This window comes from Salpingoeca rosetta (genome assembly GCF_000188695.1).
Source record: "Salpingoeca rosetta unplaced genomic scaffold supercont1.9, whole genome shotgun sequence".
Classification (NCBI taxonomy): domain Eukaryota; class Choanoflagellata; order Craspedida; family Salpingoecidae; genus Salpingoeca; species Salpingoeca rosetta.
Window position 1 is genome coordinate 387,531 of NW_004754925.1, and position 18,275 is coordinate 405,805.

General features: G+C 54.2%; 5 protein-coding genes across 5 annotated transcripts in view; 2 read left to right on the plus strand and 3 right to left on the minus strand.

Moving 5' to 3' along the window:
• Positions 1–2,363, minus strand: part of PTSG_03990 (uncharacterized protein) — a 2,882-nt gene extending 519 nt beyond the window's left edge. The window contains exons 1-6 of the mRNA XM_004994831.1: positions 2,184–2,363; positions 1,746–1,902; positions 1,391–1,556; positions 789–1,076; positions 258–446; positions 1–4 (exon numbers count right to left, since the gene is read on the minus strand). The exon at positions 1–4 is cut by the window's left edge and continues 519 nt beyond it. Of these exons, the coding sequence (XP_004994888.1) occupies positions 1–4; positions 258–446; positions 789–1,076; positions 1,391–1,556; positions 1,746–1,902; positions 2,184–2,227 (848 nt within the window). The 5' untranslated portion in view covers positions 2,228–2,363. The remainder of the gene's footprint in view (positions 5–257; positions 447–788; positions 1,077–1,390; positions 1,557–1,745; positions 1,903–2,183) is intronic.
• On the plus strand, positions 2,340–6,242 carry PTSG_03991 (ferredoxin). The gene is made up of 11 exons (XM_004994832.1): positions 2,340–2,911; positions 3,206–3,460; positions 3,712–3,803; positions 4,008–4,128; positions 4,266–4,351; positions 4,462–4,540; positions 4,789–4,848; positions 5,000–5,047; positions 5,189–5,275; positions 5,516–5,650; positions 5,843–6,242. The coding sequence occupies exons 1-11, from the start codon at positions 2,603–2,605 to the stop codon at positions 6,143–6,145; spliced, it is 1,575 nt and encodes a 524-aa protein (XP_004994889.1). The 5' UTR covers positions 2,340–2,602; the 3' UTR covers positions 6,146–6,242.
• A 41-nt stretch (positions 6,243–6,283) lies between these two features.
• Positions 6,284–11,748, plus strand: PTSG_12110 (uncharacterized protein). The gene is made up of 15 exons (XM_004994833.1): positions 6,284–6,730; positions 6,967–7,152; positions 7,388–7,564; positions 7,738–7,846; positions 8,064–8,257; positions 8,519–8,550; positions 8,751–8,792; positions 9,023–9,194; positions 9,428–9,652; positions 9,986–10,089; positions 10,237–10,291; positions 10,579–10,698; positions 10,888–10,949; positions 11,111–11,207; positions 11,497–11,748. Exons 1-15 carry the CDS (start codon positions 6,436–6,438, stop codon positions 11,535–11,537), a joined length of 1,911 nt encoding a protein of 636 aa, XP_004994890.1. The 5' UTR covers positions 6,284–6,435; the 3' UTR covers positions 11,538–11,748.
• On the minus strand, positions 11,697–14,009 carry PTSG_12111 (MutT/nudix family protein). The gene is made up of 5 exons (XM_004994834.1): positions 13,818–14,009; positions 13,543–13,615; positions 12,902–13,374; positions 12,591–12,707; positions 11,697–12,334 (listed from the first exon to the last, which is right to left on the minus strand). The coding sequence occupies exons 1-5, from the start codon at positions 13,899–13,901 to the stop codon at positions 11,963–11,965; spliced, it is 1,119 nt and encodes a 372-aa protein (XP_004994891.1). The 5' UTR covers positions 13,902–14,009; the 3' UTR covers positions 11,697–11,962.
• PTSG_12112 (uncharacterized protein) lies at positions 13,943–18,266 on the minus strand. The gene is made up of 13 exons (XM_004994835.1): positions 18,054–18,266; positions 17,598–17,685; positions 17,393–17,486; positions 17,103–17,217; positions 16,658–16,805; positions 16,373–16,447; positions 16,152–16,211; positions 15,768–15,833; positions 15,489–15,581; positions 15,114–15,225; positions 14,745–14,869; positions 14,388–14,487; positions 13,943–14,201 (listed from the first exon to the last, which is right to left on the minus strand). Exons 1-13 carry the CDS (start codon positions 18,175–18,177, stop codon positions 14,133–14,135), a joined length of 1,269 nt encoding a protein of 422 aa, XP_004994892.1. The 5' UTR covers positions 18,178–18,266; the 3' UTR covers positions 13,943–14,132.
• Positions 18,267–18,275: the final 9 nt, after the last annotated feature.

Here is an 18,275-nt window from a genome sequence, read left to right on the forward strand (position 1 = left end):
AACGCTGGAACAGACAAAGTGCACATGTATTGCAGAGCGCACGGGCGAGTGTGCTGAGTAACGAGATGGCATCCATGCATGAAGGTGTGCATGCATGTAGGCAGGCAAATAGAGCTGCACAGAACTGTGTGCAGACCTGCGCACAGTAACTGCACACACACACACACACACACACACACACACACACACACACACACACACACACACACACACACACACACACACACACACACACACACACACGGCGCCCAACGTACCTGAAGGGATGGTGCTGATGGTTTGGAGCAGGGTGAGAGTCGGCTTCTCTGGCTCCTCGGCGATGCGTGCGGCTTGCTCGATGTTGAAGGAGAACACCGCAACGGTTGACGACAGCTCGTTCACAACGTACGCAACAGGCAGCTTTGGGTGGAACTGCAAGTAGCGGGGACCATGGGGCTTCAGCTCGTCTGTTGTGCATGTGCACAGGTATGAGTAAGATATGTGGAGGGGAAGGGGTGTTGGGAGAAATGACGAGAGATGCAGAGGCGGTAAGAGGTGGTGTGAGGGATGTGACGAGGCGCGCATAACGATATGCCCATGTGTACTGTACGACCACACAACTATACACATCAGTATCTACACAGACACACACACGCGCGCATTCAAAAACACATACACAGACACACACACACACGCACAAACACCTTTAGACACTGGCAGACACACACACACACACACAAAGAGCACACACACACACACACACACACACACAAAGAGCACACACACACACACACACACATGGGACGAACCGGATCCTGACTGAAACTGCCCCGCATGGATGAGACTGCCTGTGCCTTTATCAAAGACAAACTGCTTGATGACATCCGTGCCGAGGTCTGGCACATATGCCACCGTACCGTTGTATGGATCAAGCACAATGGCGTGGTTGTGGGGCTCCAGCTGCCGGTTGGTGAGGTGGTCACTTCGAGAGCTCGCAACCACCTTCCGGTCCGGCACAAGCTTGAAGGAGACGGGAGACAGGGCCCCGCTTGTCTCCATCGGAAGCACAGACAGCGTCGAGTCCCAGTAGTTGACCGCTATCGCAGCGCCACACGTGCATGTGTGTGAAGTGTGTGTGTGTGTGTGTGTGTGTGTGTGTGTGTGTGTGCGCGCGCGCGTGTGTGTGTGTGTGTGTGTGTGTGTGTGTGTGTGTGAGTGAGTGAGTGTGTGTGTGTGTGTGTGTGCGTGTGTGTGTGCGTGTGTGTGCGTGTGTGTGTGTGTGTGTTTGGGGCAGAGACGGGGACAGAGGGTGCTAAACGGAATGACACGATTCAAGACGCCTTGCAAGAGAAGGAAGAGTGCCCATCGATACACACACGCACGCACGCACGCACGCACGCAGACAACGAACCGAGCATGTGCTTGAGGTCTGTGTCGATGGTGAGGTAGCAGGTGGATTTGCCATGCGCGGACCACTTGCCCAAGACGCTGAGTGCACCCGTGCGTGCGTTCACCTTGCACGCCACAATGTCGCCATCGTCCGCGATGCTTTCCGTGCAGAAGTACAGCACATTCAGCTGCGTGCGTTGTGTGTGTGTGTGTGTGTGTGTGTGTGTGTGTGTTGTGTGAGAACCGGGTGTGCGGCAGTTGCAAAGTGCAACCAATGAACGCTCATGTTGGACACAACAGAGACCGCCAAAGGGCACAGGATGACCCCATTCAATGTCATACGAATGTAGCGGTCTGTGTTGTGGCAGTTGACGCACCTGGGGGTGATAGCGCAGGAAGGCTGGATTCTCGAAACCGTCCAGGACGGTGAGTAACACGAGCTGGCCTGTTTGCGTGTCGAGCCGGTAGACGTAGAGCGAATGCGCCGACACCGTGCCGTCCGGCGTGTGTGCCAGGTTCTCAAACTTGTTGTAGCTGTGCACAACACCCATGTTGACGGGGAAACAGATGATGTCAACGTGTGTGTGTGTGTGTGGGCGTGTGAGCATGTGAGCGTGAGCATGTGAGCGTGTGTGTGTGTGTGTGTGTGTGTCTGTCTGTCTGTCTGTGTGTGTCTGTGTGTGTGTGTGTCTGTCTGTCTGTCTGTGCGCGACTAGATCGTGGACGCGATCGTTAACGTACCCTGTTGCGGTTCAAACACATACACATACATATACACAACGCACACACATACACACACGTACACACAGCCTAACCTTGCCACAAAGACAAGCGGCTCTGTTGGGTTCTCGGCACTCATTGTTCTTCGTTCTCGTTGGTGGGTGATCGAGTGATCGCAATCGTAAGGTTGGAAGGACTTGGCGGGGAGGGGGATTGCGCAGTGGCGGAAATCCACACAAACAAAGCCAGCAAGCAAACTGCTGACGTCAGCACACCCAAGATGACCGAACGCGCAGTTATGGCTGCTTGGTTGTTTGTTGTTACACGGCTGACCAACTGATCTGTGGCTGTTCTCCAGCTCCAGCCGCGAGGCACTCTCATTCATTTATTTACCTTCGTGTTGGACCGAAGAGAGGACACACACCGGCACCTGCTGCGTGGGGTACTGCATTGCCCGATTCCCTGGTTGCTTGCTTGCGTTTGGAAAGCATTCGGCTTCTTTCTGTCTGAGAAAATGGCGGCGCTGGTGAAGAAGATGGTTGGCGATGTGCCACTGCACGACACAGGTCGCGTGGCCGATGCTGTGGACGCGCTGATTGAGCACTGCAAGATGCATTGCAAGGACGCAGGCGTCGAGGAGCTCGCAGACACTGCCACGTGCAAGGACGTGCTTGCGTTCGTCCGCCAACATCGCGATTTGCGCGCTCAGGAGATCCCTGTTCACCGCTCACTGCTGCCCAAGAACTGCACCAGCATGGCAGTCGTTGACATTCGCGTCAAGTCCCGGGGCCCAGATGACCTCGTCTTTCTCCACAACAAAGATGTGCGTGTGTGAGTGTGAGTGTGTGTGTGTGCGTGTGTGTGTGTGAGTGTGTAAGTGTGAGTGAGTGAGTGTGGGTGTGCGTGTGAGTGTGAGTGTGTGAGTGTGAGTGCCAGTGTGTGAGAGAGTGTGTGTGTGTGAGTGTGGGTGTGCGTGTGTGAGTGTGAGTGTGTGAGTGTGAGTGTGAGTGTGAGTGTGAGTGCCAGTGTGTGTGTGTGTGTGTATGTGTGTGTGTGTGTGGTTGTGAATGTGCATTCCATGGTCGCGTGCATCTCACTCTGGCTGGTGGTTTTGCAGATCCGGGATCGCATCGCCAGGGGCAATTCGATCTTGCAGCTGCAGTACAAGGGCAAGGCATTGCAGATTCCCGTGCTGCAAGGGCTGCGCAAGTTCACGGGTGGTTTGGGAGATGATGATGACATGCCTGCTGGACCGGGTCAGGAAGCTGCGTGGACGTCCTACTTCTTGGCTCCCATCGAGCAGGCGCACACCATCTTCTCCATGGAGAAGGCCAACGGTGAAGCCGCTCATCTCGCCTGCCGTTGGATTCAGGTGTGTGCTTTGTGTGCTTTGGGTGTTTGTGTGTTTGTGTGTGTGCGTGTGTGTGTGTGTGTGTGCGTGTTGTGTGCGTGTGTGTGTGTGTGTGTGCGTGTGTGTGTGTGTGCGTGTGTGTGTGTGTGCGTGTGTGTGTGTGAATGCGCGTGTGTTTGTGCGTGTGTGTTTGTGCGTGTGTGTTTGTGCGTGTGTGAATGCCCTTGTATGTGCTCGCGCCATTCTGACATACGCATGCTTGCTGGTTACAGAACAAGTATGTGTTGGTGTGCGGCTCAAAGAACGTACACATGTGCGTCACCAAGCGCAGCGATATTGAGTTGTACACGGATAGCAAGTTTCGGTGAGTGCACACTTGCTTGCAGGGCGGTTGGGGAGATTACATGCATGAGTTGTACCCGTACGCGCACAGCACGTCGATGTCTCATCCTTTGACCACGTGCGTGCGTGTGTGTGTGTGTGTGTGTGTGTGTGTGTGTGTGTGTGTGTGTGTGTGTGTGTGTGTGTGTGTGTGTGTGTGTGTGTGTGTGTGTGCATCTTGGGATAGGATTGCTGCCGTGATTGCACGTGTCATCTTCGAGTGTCTGGAGAAGCTTGAGGACAAAGGCGCCGCACTGCTGTCCTTCCTCGCTTGCACGGGCTTCACAGCAAACTTTGAGCTCTTGCAGGTGTGTGTGTGTGTGTGTGTGTCGTGGAGTGCGCTTACATGTGCGAGCGTTGTGTTGTGTTGTCACTTCAATCTGACACGTTTCGCTTATTCACGGTTGTGAAATGCTGGTCCACGCAATGCGGTGAACACGTGCAGCCGTCATACCAGCATGTGGAGCTGCTGGGGGACACACCGCGACTGCTCTTCTTTGCATTCACAGCGCAGCACTTTGACGGACAGCGGTATGGTTGTCGCTGCCACATGTTTCTTCTGAAGGGAAAATCACATGTGCATGTGCACGTACAGCACTGCGCCTTCACGCATCTCACGTGTTTCCTGGCTGTGTTTGCAGGTCGTCGTTGTGTGATGTGCATCCACTTGTTGGCATTGAGATTATGCGGCGGCTTGGCATGGAGACGGTCAACTACGACGTGCGTGTGTGCGCGTGTGCATGTGTGCGTGTGTGTTGTGCGCGCGCGTGTGTATGTAAGTGTGTGCGTGCGTGCGTGTGTGTGTCTGTAAGTGTGTGCGTGTGTGTGTGTGTGTCTGTCTGTCTGCAAGTGTGTGCGTGTGTGTGTGTGTGCGAATTTTGCGTGCGCGCACGCTCCTGTGTGCATACGATCGATTGCTCCGCCAACATGTTGTTGTTTCACACCTTTTTACATTGCGCGTACCGCAGGTTATTCCGTTTATTCGCTTCAACGAGCACACAGCAGACGTGCGCCGTACCTTTGGCAAGGTGTGTGCGTGTGTGCATGTGTGTGCACATGTATGTGTATGTGCGTGCGTGTGTATATATGTACACGCGTGTGGCGTATGTGCGCGCGCATGTGTACGCACGCACATGTAGCTCATTCGCGGCATGCCACCATGTTTTTTTTTCTCTTCAGGAGGGACGGGTGCTGTACATCCTTGATTCAGACACAACAACCGGAAACGTGAGTGACCAATCTCCTCTGCTCATATGTGCATATGTGCATGTTGATGTACGCGTGTGCATGTGTCTGCTTGCGTTTGCCGTTCTTGACAGCGCACCTCACCATCACCACTCATTGCACCGCCACACTGCCTCTCCCAAGGTGATTGGGCTGTTCAAGAAGAAGACAATCTGGTATGTTGTTCTTCGCGCCATCCGCGAAAAGGTCAAGGCGGCCGTCTCCCGCGTGGTACGTGCACTCACGCCCAGCAGTGATAACAACTTGAGGGAGGTGATGGGTGCCTGAGTTGCTGCGTTTCAACGTCACAACGCTGCGTCACAACGAATATTGTGTGTCAGCAATCTTCAGTGTTCGTTCTCACGCACGCACACACACACACACATGCACGCACGCACACACACACACACACACACACACACACACACACACACACACACACACACACACACACACACACACACACACCAGGTGAAGTCGCCAGACACGCCGTATGCGTCGATTCGATCATCGTGCGTGACAAAGACCAACGCGCGCCTGCGCGATATCCGCGACTGGCTCGGCTTTAGCAAGGACGAACTGATGCAGTGGCAGGCTTTGGCAAAGGTGTGTTTGATCGTGTGTGTGTGTGCGTGCATGCGTGCGTGTGTGTGTGTGTGTGTGTGTGTGTGTGTGTGTGTGTGTGTGTGTGTGTGTGTGTGTGTGTGTGTGTGGCAGTGACTGTTGGATGCACCCCGTCGCTGTTCTTCACATTACATACCACACACGCACCAAACACAAACGCACACCAAACAACAGAGGTTCATTGAGTGGGTGATTAGCGAGGAGCACTTGGCCTTTGATGCAACCGCGCATCGAGACCAGTACCGCCCTCGTGCCCGCCGTGAGAGGCAGCAGCAGCAGCAACAACAACAAGCACATGCTGACAATGGCGATGATGATGGCGATGATGGTGATGGTGATAATGGTGATGATGATGCATCTGTATCTGCTGCTCCTTCGTTCACGCCCGAGGCTGTTGGGTCGTTGTTTCCAAAGGTGTGGGCCGCGTTCTTGCAGGACCAACGTGTGGCTTACCCTTCAGCAGCAACAGTCACATGAGGAACACATATGCTGTGACTGTGATGTGCTGTGACGTGTGTTGTGACGTGTGTTGTATGACGTGTGACAGCCTCGACAGTAAATGAATGTCAATGGACGCGCGAAACGTCAAAAAGCAAAACCTGCCTGTCCATCCATTTAATTTGTGTTGTTGTTTGTTTTGGTTTTGCTTGTTGTTGTTCCCATTTGCTCCAATACAAACTCACAACGCTGCCGTTGTTCTGCTCAGCGCTTCAAAGCAAAACGCGTGGGAACAGCAACAACATACCCGTGGTGTGTGCTGGAGAACCATGGCATCAAAGCACCGTGTGTGTGGCCCGTGGCTGGCGCTCGTGGTGTGCGCGCAGCTGTTGGCGGTGGCGCAGATGGGGTGTGCTGTGCAGGATGGCGGGGCGTGCGACGCTGCCTCGCTCGTAGCTTCCTTTGGAGCAGTGCCAAGCCATGTCGTGCACAACTGCAACAATGTTGCGCTCGGCGCCACCTGCATTGCCTCGTGCGACGTCTCTGGCTCGTACACCGGCACGCCCCAGACGCTCGTGTGCGGCTCCAACTCCACGTTCCAAGGGTCCCTTCCAACATGTTTTGGTGCGTGTGTTTGTGCATGTTTGTGTTGTGCATTGTATGTATGTGTATGTGTTTAAGTTTGTGTTTGTGTTGTTATGTTGGTTTGTGTTGTGTATGTGTTTGTGTTTGTGTTTGTGTTTGTGTTTGCTTGGGTTGTGTATGCGTGCGTATGGCTGCGTAGATTCCCTCTCCCCCACACAACTCACGTTACACCACCGTCACCGCCATCACCACCACCTTGTCACTTTCTTGCACAGCACCGTGCAACCCTGCGGAGGATGAGAGCGCTATTGTGAGCCATGGTTGCCGCTCGCTTGTGCCTGTTGGTGACGCGTGTACCTGGGAGTGTGCACGTGGCTACGCGGGCGCAGATGTCACCCGCACCTGCACAGCCCTAAACGCCAACACAACCGCGTTTGATGCACCACCTCCCTCGTGCACACGTGAGTGATTGAGTCATTGACGTGCAGCTCCCACCTGCCCCGTCGTTCTCTTTCAGTTTGGCTGTGAGAAGCCAGTGCACCTTACACAGACACATTGTCTGCCCCTTCTTTCCATCGAACATTGTCCAATCCATGTGTCAACTTCCTCGTCACCACCACCATTACCGTCTCACCCTCTGTCACGTCATGCCGTTGTTTTGGTTGTTGCTGTTGTTGTTACTGTTGGGTTGGATAGCTGTGCCTTGCAGCTTGCCTGCGGAAGCCGACCCGCAGGCCATGGACTTGAGCGACTGCTTTGGTGCCGTGCACACCAACAGCTGCGTCATTCCGTGTGCCGTGGGCTACGCTGGCGCCACCGCTGCCCTCACCTGCGACAACGGCCAGTTCATCGGCACCCTTCCCATGTGCACTCGTACGTACACAGATAGTGCTGTTGGCGTGTGTGTGTATGTGCGTATGTGTATGTGCATGTGTGTGTGTACATGTGCACGCGTGGTTCTACTTTCCATACACTCACCCACCCAGTCACACACACACACTTACTCACACACACACACACACACTTACTCACACCCCGCCCTTCAGCTAAACAGCCCAAGCTGGTGACCGAGGGCGGCACACTTCGCGTGGAGGTCTTTGATGACAAGCGCATGGACCTTGCTTACATGACCCAAAACCTCCAACCAAACGCTTGGTGGGTCCACAGCCATGTCACAATGCCACACCACCACCACACACATGCGTGCAATCACGAGAAGACCTGCACGTGCATGTTGCACATGGAGGGGTGCTGAATCCGGTGTTGCCCAACGCGTGAACACCCCCCACTTCCACAATCCTCACCACCTCCCCCACAACTCTCGCCACCACCCTCTCCCTTCACCCCCTTCTCCCCAACCACATGCGCGCAGGTCTGGGCGGATCCTGAGCGACGTTGAGATTGAGGCGTCCATCACCTCCACGCTGTCCACCATCATGGAGGATGGCAGCGCGCGTGTGCGCACAGAGGCGAAGGTGGCGCAGATTGTGGCCGCCAATGTGCTCGACAGCCAGGGCGTCGTGCGCGCAGCTGTCCAAGATGCCATTGACGCAAACGCACCACAGGGTATGTGAACACGGCACACAGGAGCGTCCGCACATATGCATCTGCGTGATAGTTGCGCACGACTTTTGCGTGCATACGCGATATTTGTTTGTGCATGAGCTGGCGTGAATGCCAATGCAGGAATCGTATGAGCTTGGCTTGTCTCCTCGTTGATGTGGTGTTTTCGGTGTGCGCACTAGCGCACAGTTAGCTCACCAGTCACCATATGCGCACTCATCATTGTGTCATTTATTTCCTTATGACTTCTGCTTGTGACAATAGGTTCGACTCTGACAGAGTATCTGGGTGAAGAGGTATGTGTCTGTTGTGTTTCTCGTCGTCTGCTCGCAGTGCGCATGTGTTTGACTGGCTGCGCTCGTCCACGCCCGTGCAGTCAATCACCATGCGATCACACTCCTCGCTCGCCACGTTCCCCTTGCTTAACCACATGACGCACACACACACACACACACACACACATTCTCTCTCTCTCCCTTCATCATCAACGCTGCAGTTTGATCGTGTGGATGGCCGCATCGACAGCCTTCAAACTTACGTGAGTCCACACACGTGCACAATATCACATGTACACTATGGTTGCTTGCTTCCTCACTACGCATGCTCTGGCAGCAAATGGCATGCTCTCTCTTCTTCAATCCTGTCACTTCATAACATCGCTGAAGCATGCAACGCTCACACCTCCATGGTTGCTTCTCTTCCCCTCCCCCCCCCCACACATACACACACTCACTCTCTCACACACACACACTCACACGTGCGCATCAGGTGGATGAGCAAGACGACGGCGTGCTGTCGACGCTGCGGGATGAGCTTGCGAGCACGGTGTCGGCGGCGAGCGATGCGCTCTCTGCTGAACTGGACGGTGTCACCAGCGCCATTGACCGCATGGCACCAGCCATCGCCGCAGCAGAGCGCTGTCTCAAGTTTTGCCCTGCAGGTCGGGGACACTGGAGCTGATACGCATTGCATGTTGCATTGACATGCACGTGTGCTCGTGGCATTCATTCATTGTACCATTGCCTGCAAGCACCGACTCCAGTCACACAAGCAAGTGTTACAGTCCCTCACTCCACTCAACTCACTCCCTTTTTTCCCCTTCACTCACTCCACTCACTCCACTCACTCATCCCTGCACTCACTCATCAACCTCCTTCCACACGTTGCCTTCAGGCGAGTTTATGAACAGGGCGTGCACGCCCACGGAAGCCAACCAGTGCCAGCAGTGCCCTGCGTTCACCTACAGCGCAACCCCAAACATGGAGCGTAAATGCCAGGACTGCACACCCACGCATTGCAATGCCGGCTCGTACATGGTGCCCTGCGACCGCACCGTCGGCGACAGCTCGTGCGTCACCTGCCCGAGCGGCAAGTACCAGGACGCATCGCAGCACAGAGGTGCGCTGACAGCCTGCCGTGATTTGCTTGTGGTTTGTCTCACTGTGGTGTGTTGGCGTCACTCTTTTGCTTGGAGGCGACCCATTGCCATAATGTTGGCGCTGTTTGCGCTGTTGGCGCTGTTGATGCTGCTGGTGCTGCTGGTGCTGCTGATGCTGCTGTACGTGCTACGTTGATGTTGCTGTATGATACTGCAACCATTCGCTGCTGACTGCGCTTGTCGTACGAAGGAAGCAAGCGAGCAGATTACATGCCAGAGCGTTCATGAGACAGCACTCATGCCTCCACCTGTTGTGTGCTCCTTGCGTGCTGTGTCATCATGGCTGTGAACAGAGTCGTCGTGTAAGACATGTGGTTGCCCTGGGGGCACATACCCCCTGACACCCACCTGCCCCGGCACCTCCAACTTCGAATGCTTACCTGGAGGCATCAAAGTGGTGGGTGCCATAATTGCGCGTGCATATGCACGCACACATGCACATGCACATGCATGATGCCGAACGATCGTCAAACACATCGAGTCTGCCGCGTCCTTAAACACAGACTGCTGTTGTTCTCTGTTCTGTCATACTATCTGTCTGCAGGTGGGCTACAGCTCCTGCTCGGCTGGCCAATGGAAAATGACGGGCGCTGAAGGAGGTGCGGCCATTGCTGATGCTTTTCTGCTGTGCCGTGCCAGGACACACACACACACACACACACACACACACACACACACACACACACACACACACACACACACACACGCACACACACACACACACACGCACACACACACACACACACGCACACACACACACACACACACACGCACACACACACACGCACATACCTATCTTGCCATACTACATGGTGCTTGCAAGCAATGTACTGATGGTCAACGCTCATGACGCCTTGCACGGATGTCACACATGTTTGAATTGCAGGTTGCCGCGGTGGTGGTGCGTACCAGAACACGCAGCTCACTGGCGGTGATCACGGAAGCAACTACGATGTGCGCGCCACATCCACCGTCAAGTTTGCAGCCGGAAGATACCGCTTCTACTGTGCGTAATGCAATATGGCGTTTTCTGGGGGATTATGGCGGATGTGATGCAATGGCGCGTTGCGCCTGGCACATGCATGCCTTACCGGCTTGCTTGCGTTCAGGCGTTCCGTTTCATAGTTCTGCTCATTTTCGTTCCACCGAGAACATGCCGTCATGACAGTCTCACGTTAGTGTCGTTCCTGTTTAGGCGCTGCGGATGATTGCTGCAGGATTCACCTCAGTGGCCCAAGGACATTCTACGCCATCGACGTAAGCTTGTGTGCATGTGTGCATGTGTGCTTGTGTGCATGTGTGTGCGTGTGCGTGTCGGCATGTATGTGTGTGCGCGTGCTGGTACAATCGAGTGTGTGACTCCTTGTTTTGCCCCAGTATTGACATGTAAGAACCGTCATGACACGCGTTGTGTGCAGCATGGATGTGGAGGCTGTACGTCGTGCAACGGGCACACGCACGACCACGACATCCCCGCGGGCGTGTACACCGTGGAATACTACATGCACGAATTCAGTAAGCGTGGCCGTTCGTGCGTGCTCATGTGCACATGAGCTTGAGTTCATTGAGCGTGAAAGAAAGTGGGACCACACTGTGTCAGCTCATCAACCCTCAACTTGTGCTGTGGTCCCACGACACATTTGCTTGCATTGTAAGTGCGCACTGCCCCCCCTCCCCCACACAGACAGACAGACAGACAGACAGACAGACAGACAGACAGACAGACAGACAGACACACACACACACACACACACACATTCTCTTGGTTCATCAACTGCTTCGTTCGTGTGTTCACTGCCTGCAGGTGGCGGTGCGTGGTACGACTTCCGCGTGTACCGCCTCTGATCATGAGGGCCGACCGCACAGCCAACTGCGGAACGGACCTTCTCTTCGTTTGCAGCCAGCCATGGCAGCATTTGGTTCGCTCACGACGAACCCACGTGCACATCACACTTTCCTGCCCACGCCATCGTGCAACCCATTTCCTTGTTTTCACTGCGTCATCCCATCATGGCATTTATTCTTTGTGTGCTTTCTTCACACGCACCACGCGTTTTGTGTTTTTACAACATACGCACGTGCGTGCCTTTTTTTTTTGTTCATGCATTCATGCTCCCATGTCTGAACTTGCTCCTCTGCTGCGCCCGCGTGGACTCACGTCATTAAACGCACACTTCATCAATGCCTGGACATGCCCATTAAAATGTACGCGCGCACACACACACACAGACATGCACACAGAAATGCAGACAGACAGACAGACACACAAGCTATGCGGGTTGCGTGCTGTTGGTGTCGTGCTTGTCGTCTTGCAGGCCGTTGCCTATGCCATTGCTGCTGCTGCTTGCAAACGGGTCAAAGGCCGTTGCCTTGAGCTGTGCGAGGGGCGCAAAGAGTGGTTGCGGAAGATCGGACCACCGCCGCCACTCCCACGCGTCGCACTTGTCCTTCTCCATGGCCACGGGCTCACCGCTCGTCTCCGCTGCAACGAACGGCACGACGTAGTGGTAGTTGGACGTCTTGTCGATGCTGTTGACGGTGGCGACGTGGCGCACGCGCGTCAGATCGTTCAGGCCGCACTCTTCTGCCACCTCGCGCGCTGCACACGCTTCAAACGACTCTCCAAACTCAAGATGGCCGCCCTTGTTGGTGGTTGTGATGATGTTGGTGTTGATGACGGCGATGGGGTTGTTGGTGATAGTTGTGGGGGTGAGCACCAGAGGGTGTGGGCCGTGGCAGCACGGCAGTGAGAGGAATGAAGCAAGCACAGCACGCAAAGTCGCGCAAGAAGCAAAGCAAAGAAGCAGTTGTGGCCACATCATGCATGCAAGCACGCGCGCCCTTCCACCATCCAACATGCGCACACAAGTCATGCCAGAGGTGCTGGCTGGGGCGTACCGGGAGAGCCCATGAGCCCTTGCCGGTCGGGTTGCCATCGCTGTGTGCGGACTTGCGCCGGCCAACGATGACGCATCCAGGGTACGCCTTGCTCGTCACCAGGACTGCCAGGCCTACCTGTATTGCAGACGTGTGTGTGTGTGTGTGTCAGGGATAAAAAGGTGCAAGGAAGTGACATGGGGTAGTAACACAAACGCCAGAGCAGGGGAACAAGCAAACAGCACACACGCGCTCAAATACTTTCATTCATGCATACACATGCATGCACATACACACACATACACATACACACACATACACAGGCATTAAACCTTTGGGCGCAGGGCCTTTGGTGATGCAGAGGCGATGTGGCGCACGAGGCGGGATAAAACGTTGAACGCGTGCAGTCTCAGCACAGACTCCGAGTACGGGCTTCCATACGGAGGCACGTGGAAGAAAACGGCAGGGCAGCGCTGCGCCCTCAAGCTGTTGTAGAACGTGTATTCACACAGGAAGAGGCCGGCGTCAGTGGAGGTCTTGAGCTGCAAGTCGGGTGCGGCCCGCGTCAAGTCCGCAACAAGGTCTTCCAGTGGCAGCGTGGTTTTGCGGACAAAGGAGGGGTCGTCCTCTGCTCTGCAGAGTTCAGTAGCAGGGGCCGAGTTGCTGTTGTCCAGGCGGGTGTATGGCCCATTGCGTGCAATCTGCTCGAGCTGCAGGGAGCCCGCTGACCCCACGCCACAGTTGATGATCAGCTTCAAGTTTGGATACTGCGCCAGGATTTTCGGGTAGCTCTCGTCCACGCCAGCTGTGGTTGTACGTGTGTGTGTGTGTGTGTGTGTGTGTGTGTGTATGTGTGTGTGTGTGTGTGTGTGTGTGTGTGTGTTTTGGAGGTGAAATTGGGGACGGCACACGCTCTGGGATGGAACACGCTCTGTGACAGCTGCGTCAAATCATGTCATTTCAACGCACTGACCATAGTCGACGGGGAGTAGGTGCGCTCGCACCTTCAGCCCATGCAAGGGCATATCGTTGAGCGTCTTGACAATCTGTCAACATGACGGGCGGCGCAGGTGGTGTGGGTAGACACGGAGGAGACATGTGGTGTCATGATGTGTTGCATGAGTTGTGTCATGAGCCACATCAAGACGCACCAGCAAACGCGAGCTGAGGCGAGAACTGCACGTGCACGTGCACGTGCATCACACACCAAGCCAAGGCCCAACCAACTCTGTGTGAGTTCAGACGCACCTCCCAGGAAGGGTTGATGGTGTGGCGTCCAAACACCTCAAACCCAGTCAGCAACACGTCCACCTCTTCATCCTTTGTCGCCATCGCTGCTGTTGTTGGTTGTTGTCCTCCTCCTCTTGCTTCCGGAAATTTATTGAAACTGTTGCAAACTATCCACACAAGTAACAGCGGGATGGGGCGGTGGTCGTGGAATGACACACACAGACACAGACACACAGACACACACCGACACACACCGACACACACAGACACAAAGACACAGACACAAAGACACAGACACAGACACAGACACACACAGACACAAGCAAAGAAGTGTCATGGTTGTGGGGCGGAGACGGCCTGCTTGATGTCCGTCCACATCTTGGCAATGTGGTGCGCGTGCTCCTGTACAGCAAACAGCAGCAACAAAAGGCGCATGTTGAGGAAGAAATAAAGGAAGGGGTGGTGAGGGTGGTGAGGGTGGTGAGAGTGGACTACGAGTGTGCACTTGGGTCAAGCAGAGCAAGGTGTGCACGCAACCTTGCCCAAACCACAGCACACAAGACGCACACATCAACATTTAGCTGGCACCTTTTGCAGGCGTGCGTAGTCCTTGAAGATGGACAGTAGCTCATGGCGTTTCGTTGCACTGAACCGCTTCATCTCCTTCAGCGCTTCTTGCAGGAAATCCCTGACACACAAACAAGCAGCAAGCACATTCAGTGATGTAATGTAACCACACACATATGTTCATTGAATAGCTTACACACCTCCCGTTCAGCAAACCCCAACATCCTCCCGCCACCGGCACACACAACCTCACCATCATCTCTTCCACCATTTCACCATCCACCACAACCTCACTATGGCTCCACCATCCATCATCCATCATCCGCCATCTACCATCCACCATCCACCGTCACCGCCCTTCTCTTCGTCCGTACGCACTTGTGCTGCTGCTCTGCTGTCTCTGCGACGAGCTTGAGGTGCTCGGCCTCTGATTTCAGCGCCTCGATCTTCGACGCCTTGGACGCCTCCGTCGTCGCCAGCCGCGTGAAGAACCCCGACAGCGACTGGGTCCGGGAGGAGGAGACGGTGTGATGAGAGATGTGGTGAAATGTATAGTGTGGATGCAAAATGGAGTGCATGTGCGAGTGATTGAGCGCACAAAAGGTTCACAGGAAGAACACAAAACAGAAGCAACACATTGTTCAAGCACAGGTACACACAGACACACACACAGACACACACAGGCACACAGACAGACACACAGACACACAGACACACACACATACACACACACACACACACACACACCTTGTCCTCGTCTGGCCGCTCCAGGGCGGTGATCGTGGCGACTTTGGACGCGTGTGCATCTCGCGCTCGCACTTTCGCTGCAAATGCAATCTCCTCATTCTTCACAAACGCACTGAAGGGGATGGGGGAATTGGGTTGTGTGTGTGTGTGTGTAAATGTGTGTAAATGTGTGTAAATGTGTGTAAATGTGTGTAAATGTGTGTAAATGTGTGTAAATATGTGTAAATGTGTGTGTGTGTCTGGGCGGCTGCTTGGGCGAGAAAAGGCAGCACCAACAACACGCAAGACGCACATGCCCGTGGCTGAGTGTAAGCGAGCGCAGTCATGATGACGGTGGCGGTGCTGGTGGTGGTAGTGGTGGTGGTGGTCGGCTACCTGATGCTGTCTGTGTATCCCATGAACGCGACGAGCGTGTCGACAAACGCGCGCTCCTCCTGCTGCAGCCGCCACACCGTGGCATCGCCCATCCTGCCACCGCAGCGGTCGCGCGCATTGGTATGTGCATGTGTGTACGTGCGAATGTTTGTGTTAATGGTGTGGAGTCGTGAGTGAGCGATTCAGGTGCACGGTCACGTTCAGGTCTGCAACAGCAAACCGCAGACAGACAGACAGACACAGACAGACACACACACATACACACACATACACACACACCTTGAGATGCGGGCTGAGGCCGACTTGAAGGGCGCGGCGAGCTTGGGCATCAGTTCACACAGCTCCCTGGTCATCATCATCATCATCATCATCATCATCATCATCATCATCATCATCATCATCATCATCATCATCATCATCATCATCATCAGCATCATCAGCATCATCATCATCATCATCATCATCATCATCATCATCATCATCATCATCATCATCATGGTGATTGTCGGACATGGGGCAGTAGAGGCAGACAAACACATTGTTGTTTTGTGAGTGGAAGAGAAAAACATGAAACGTTGGATTCGTGATTGGCGCCATCTCATCAGTTCCATCGCCATCAGCACAATCACATCTATCCCATCGTCACAACCAGCACATCCTCACGTGAGCACGTCGGCAAAGTCCTTGAAGAAGGCCGAGAGGGCCTGTGCCTTGTACGCGAGACTGGTTCCGCACCGAAACGCGGTGGAGATGAGTGGTGACACATCAACAAAACAAAACAAACACAACAAAACAAAACAAACAAAACAAATGCGAACAAAACAAACGAGCAAACAAATTACGAACAAACGAACGAGCAAACAAGCAGGCAAAGTAGGCCCCACCCTGCGTGTGCGTTGAGGAGAACACCGACGTGCTGGGACGTGGAGGCGCCGAGTGCTTTGAAGTGTTTCACCTCCCTGGCGGCCGTTGTAGGTGATGGCGTGTGCGAGTGCATGTGAATGTGAGAGCGTGAGAAAGCGAGTGTGTGTGAGCAAGAGAGCGAGTGTGTGCGCGTGGAAGGAATGTGCTTGTGCATTCATGCCATGGGCACGCAACATGCAGTCGAACCACGTCAATAACACAAAGCACAGAACTACGCCAAAGCAGACACCGGCAACTCAGCGCACAGCAGCTGCGGTTCCGTTGCGCGGCTGGCGGTCATTGCGCGAAGAGATGAGAGCCACTCGGCGCCCGTGAACGGGTGCATTTCGCCATCAAATCCTTCCACCATCAGATCCTCCATCCAGTCCTGCTCCAGCAGAAACGCCTGGAAGCCTAACGATGGAAACATAGCAAAAGCAAAAGCACACGCACACGTGTATGTGCAGTCAGTGGTGTAAAATAAGTGCATATAGCGAGGGACACGTGCATGGGGCTGACAGTAGCACGAGCCCACCACACAAACTAACAAGGGAGAGAGAAAGAATAGACATGCATGGAAACACATGTAACCACATGTGAACACATGTAACCACACACTCAGAAACACACATGCACACACATATACACACACATACACATACACATACACCCACACATACACATACACAGCTGCAGGACACGTTTGTGTACCTTTGTCCATGCGGATGAGCGGGTGGTCGAGGCAGCGGCGAAGAAAATCCTCCAGCACAATGCGTCGCTTGCCCACAAACACCTCATCCGTGACGTCCACGGCCATCTGCTTCCACTGCAGTGGTGTGTGTGTGTGTGTGTGTGTGTGTGTGTGTGTGTGTGTGTGTGTGTGTGTGTGTGTGTGTGTGTGTTGATGAGCTGGAAGCAATCACAGAGCGCGTGTGTACATGTGTGTGTATGCGTTTGTTAGTGTACACTGCCAGCTGCAGCTGAACAGGGCAGGACCGAACCTTGAAGTTGAGCTTCTTCTCCGGGATTGGCGGTACAATCACGTACGGCAGGGCCGCTCGCAGATATGATACCAGGTGGGAGAACTCATTGTACCTACGATGACGGGGGAAGCGAACAACCTTGTGACAACCGTCACCAAAGCACAGCACGCATGGATTCGCAGAGACGAGCAGCACACACCCATTTCACGAAGGGTGTGCTCACCTTCGATGCACGGCATATTCACCAGATGTGATGTTCAAGACATTGTCGGGCCCAAACTCGCTTGTGATGACATATGTCATGTATGACCCTGCACCATGCACCCGAACCAATGGGGTTGTGTGAGGCGAAATCCACAAGCTGAAAGGCACAGACAGACAGGCAGAAAGGAAGAAAGACAGGCAGACACAGAGGCAGGCACAGAGAGAGAGAGAGAGAAAAAAAAGGGAAAGATAGACAGACACACAAACACACACACATACACACACACACAGACATAGGCACACACACAGACAGACAGACAGACACACACACACACAGACACAAACACACACACACACACACACACACACAGACAGCTGCAGCAAGCTGATGTTGTTCTGACAAGCCAAAACCCAAACAAACTCTTCCGCAACAAACACGACACAGACTTTGCTTGACAGTGGCGTTGTGGCTTACCGGAGGTGTCAATCTTCTCTTGAAACTTTGGAATGGTGACTAAGAACCCTTCTGGTGGCAAGGGTTCCCCCGACGTCCCCGCTGTTGGCTGAGCCGTCACCACATCCTCGCCTCCACCTTCCATGACAATGCTGATTGCCTGTTCCTTGCTTGCTTACTTGCTTGCTTGCTGTTGGCTTGTTGTGGTTGCTTTTGCTGTCCTTTGCTCCGCAGTGTAGAAAA

What these genes read in the sequence shown, in the direction of transcription:
- PTSG_03991 (XM_004994832.1), top strand. Translation starts at nt 2,603, where the DNA reads ATGGCGGCGCTGGTGAAGAAGATGGTTGGCGATGTGCCACTGCACGAC. An exon ending in TACACGGATAGCAAGTTTCG is followed by an intron (nt 3,804 to 4,007) that starts GTGAGTGCACAC and finishes ATCTTGGGATAG; the next exon opens with GATTGCTGCCGTGATTGCAC. An exon ending in TGGAGACGGTCAACTACGAC is followed by an intron (nt 4,541 to 4,788) that starts GTGCGTGTGTGC and finishes CGCGTACCGCAG; the next exon opens with GTTATTCCGTTTATTCGCTT.
- PTSG_12110 (XM_004994833.1), top strand. Translation starts at nt 6,436, where the DNA reads ATGGCATCAAAGCACCGTGTGTGTGGCCCGTGGCTGGCGCTCGTGGTG. An exon ending in TGACGCAAACGCACCACAGG is followed by an intron (nt 8,258 to 8,518) that starts GTATGTGAACAC and finishes TTGTGACAATAG; the next exon opens with GTTCGACTCTGACAGAGTAT. An exon ending in TACCTGGAGGCATCAAAGTG is followed by an intron (nt 10,090 to 10,236) that starts GTGGGTGCCATA and finishes ATCTGTCTGCAG; the next exon opens with GTGGGCTACAGCTCCTGCTC.
- PTSG_12111 (XM_004994834.1), bottom strand. Translation starts at nt 13,901, where the DNA reads ATGGCGACAAAGGATGAAGAGGTGGACGTGTTGCTGACTGGGTTTGAG. An exon ending in CCTACTCCCCGTCGACTATG is followed by an intron (nt 13,375 to 13,542) that starts GTCAGTGCGTTG and finishes GTACAACCACAG; the next exon opens with CTGGCGTGGACGAGAGCTAC. An exon ending in CAAAGGCCCTGCGCCCAAAG is followed by an intron (nt 12,708 to 12,901) that starts GTTTAATGCCTG and finishes TCTGCAATACAG; the next exon opens with GTAGGCCTGGCAGTCCTGGT.
- PTSG_12112 (XM_004994835.1), bottom strand. Translation starts at nt 18,177, where the DNA reads ATGGAAGGTGGAGGCGAGGATGTGGTGACGGCTCAGCCAACAGCGGGG. An exon ending in AGAGAAGATTGACACCTCCG is followed by an intron (nt 17,686 to 18,053) that starts GTAAGCCACAAC and finishes TGCATGGTGCAG; the next exon opens with GGTCATACATGACATATGTC. An exon ending in CTCCTCAACGCACACGCAGG is followed by an intron (nt 16,212 to 16,372) that starts GTGGGGCCTACT and finishes GTGCGGAACCAG; the next exon opens with TCTCGCGTACAAGGCACAGG.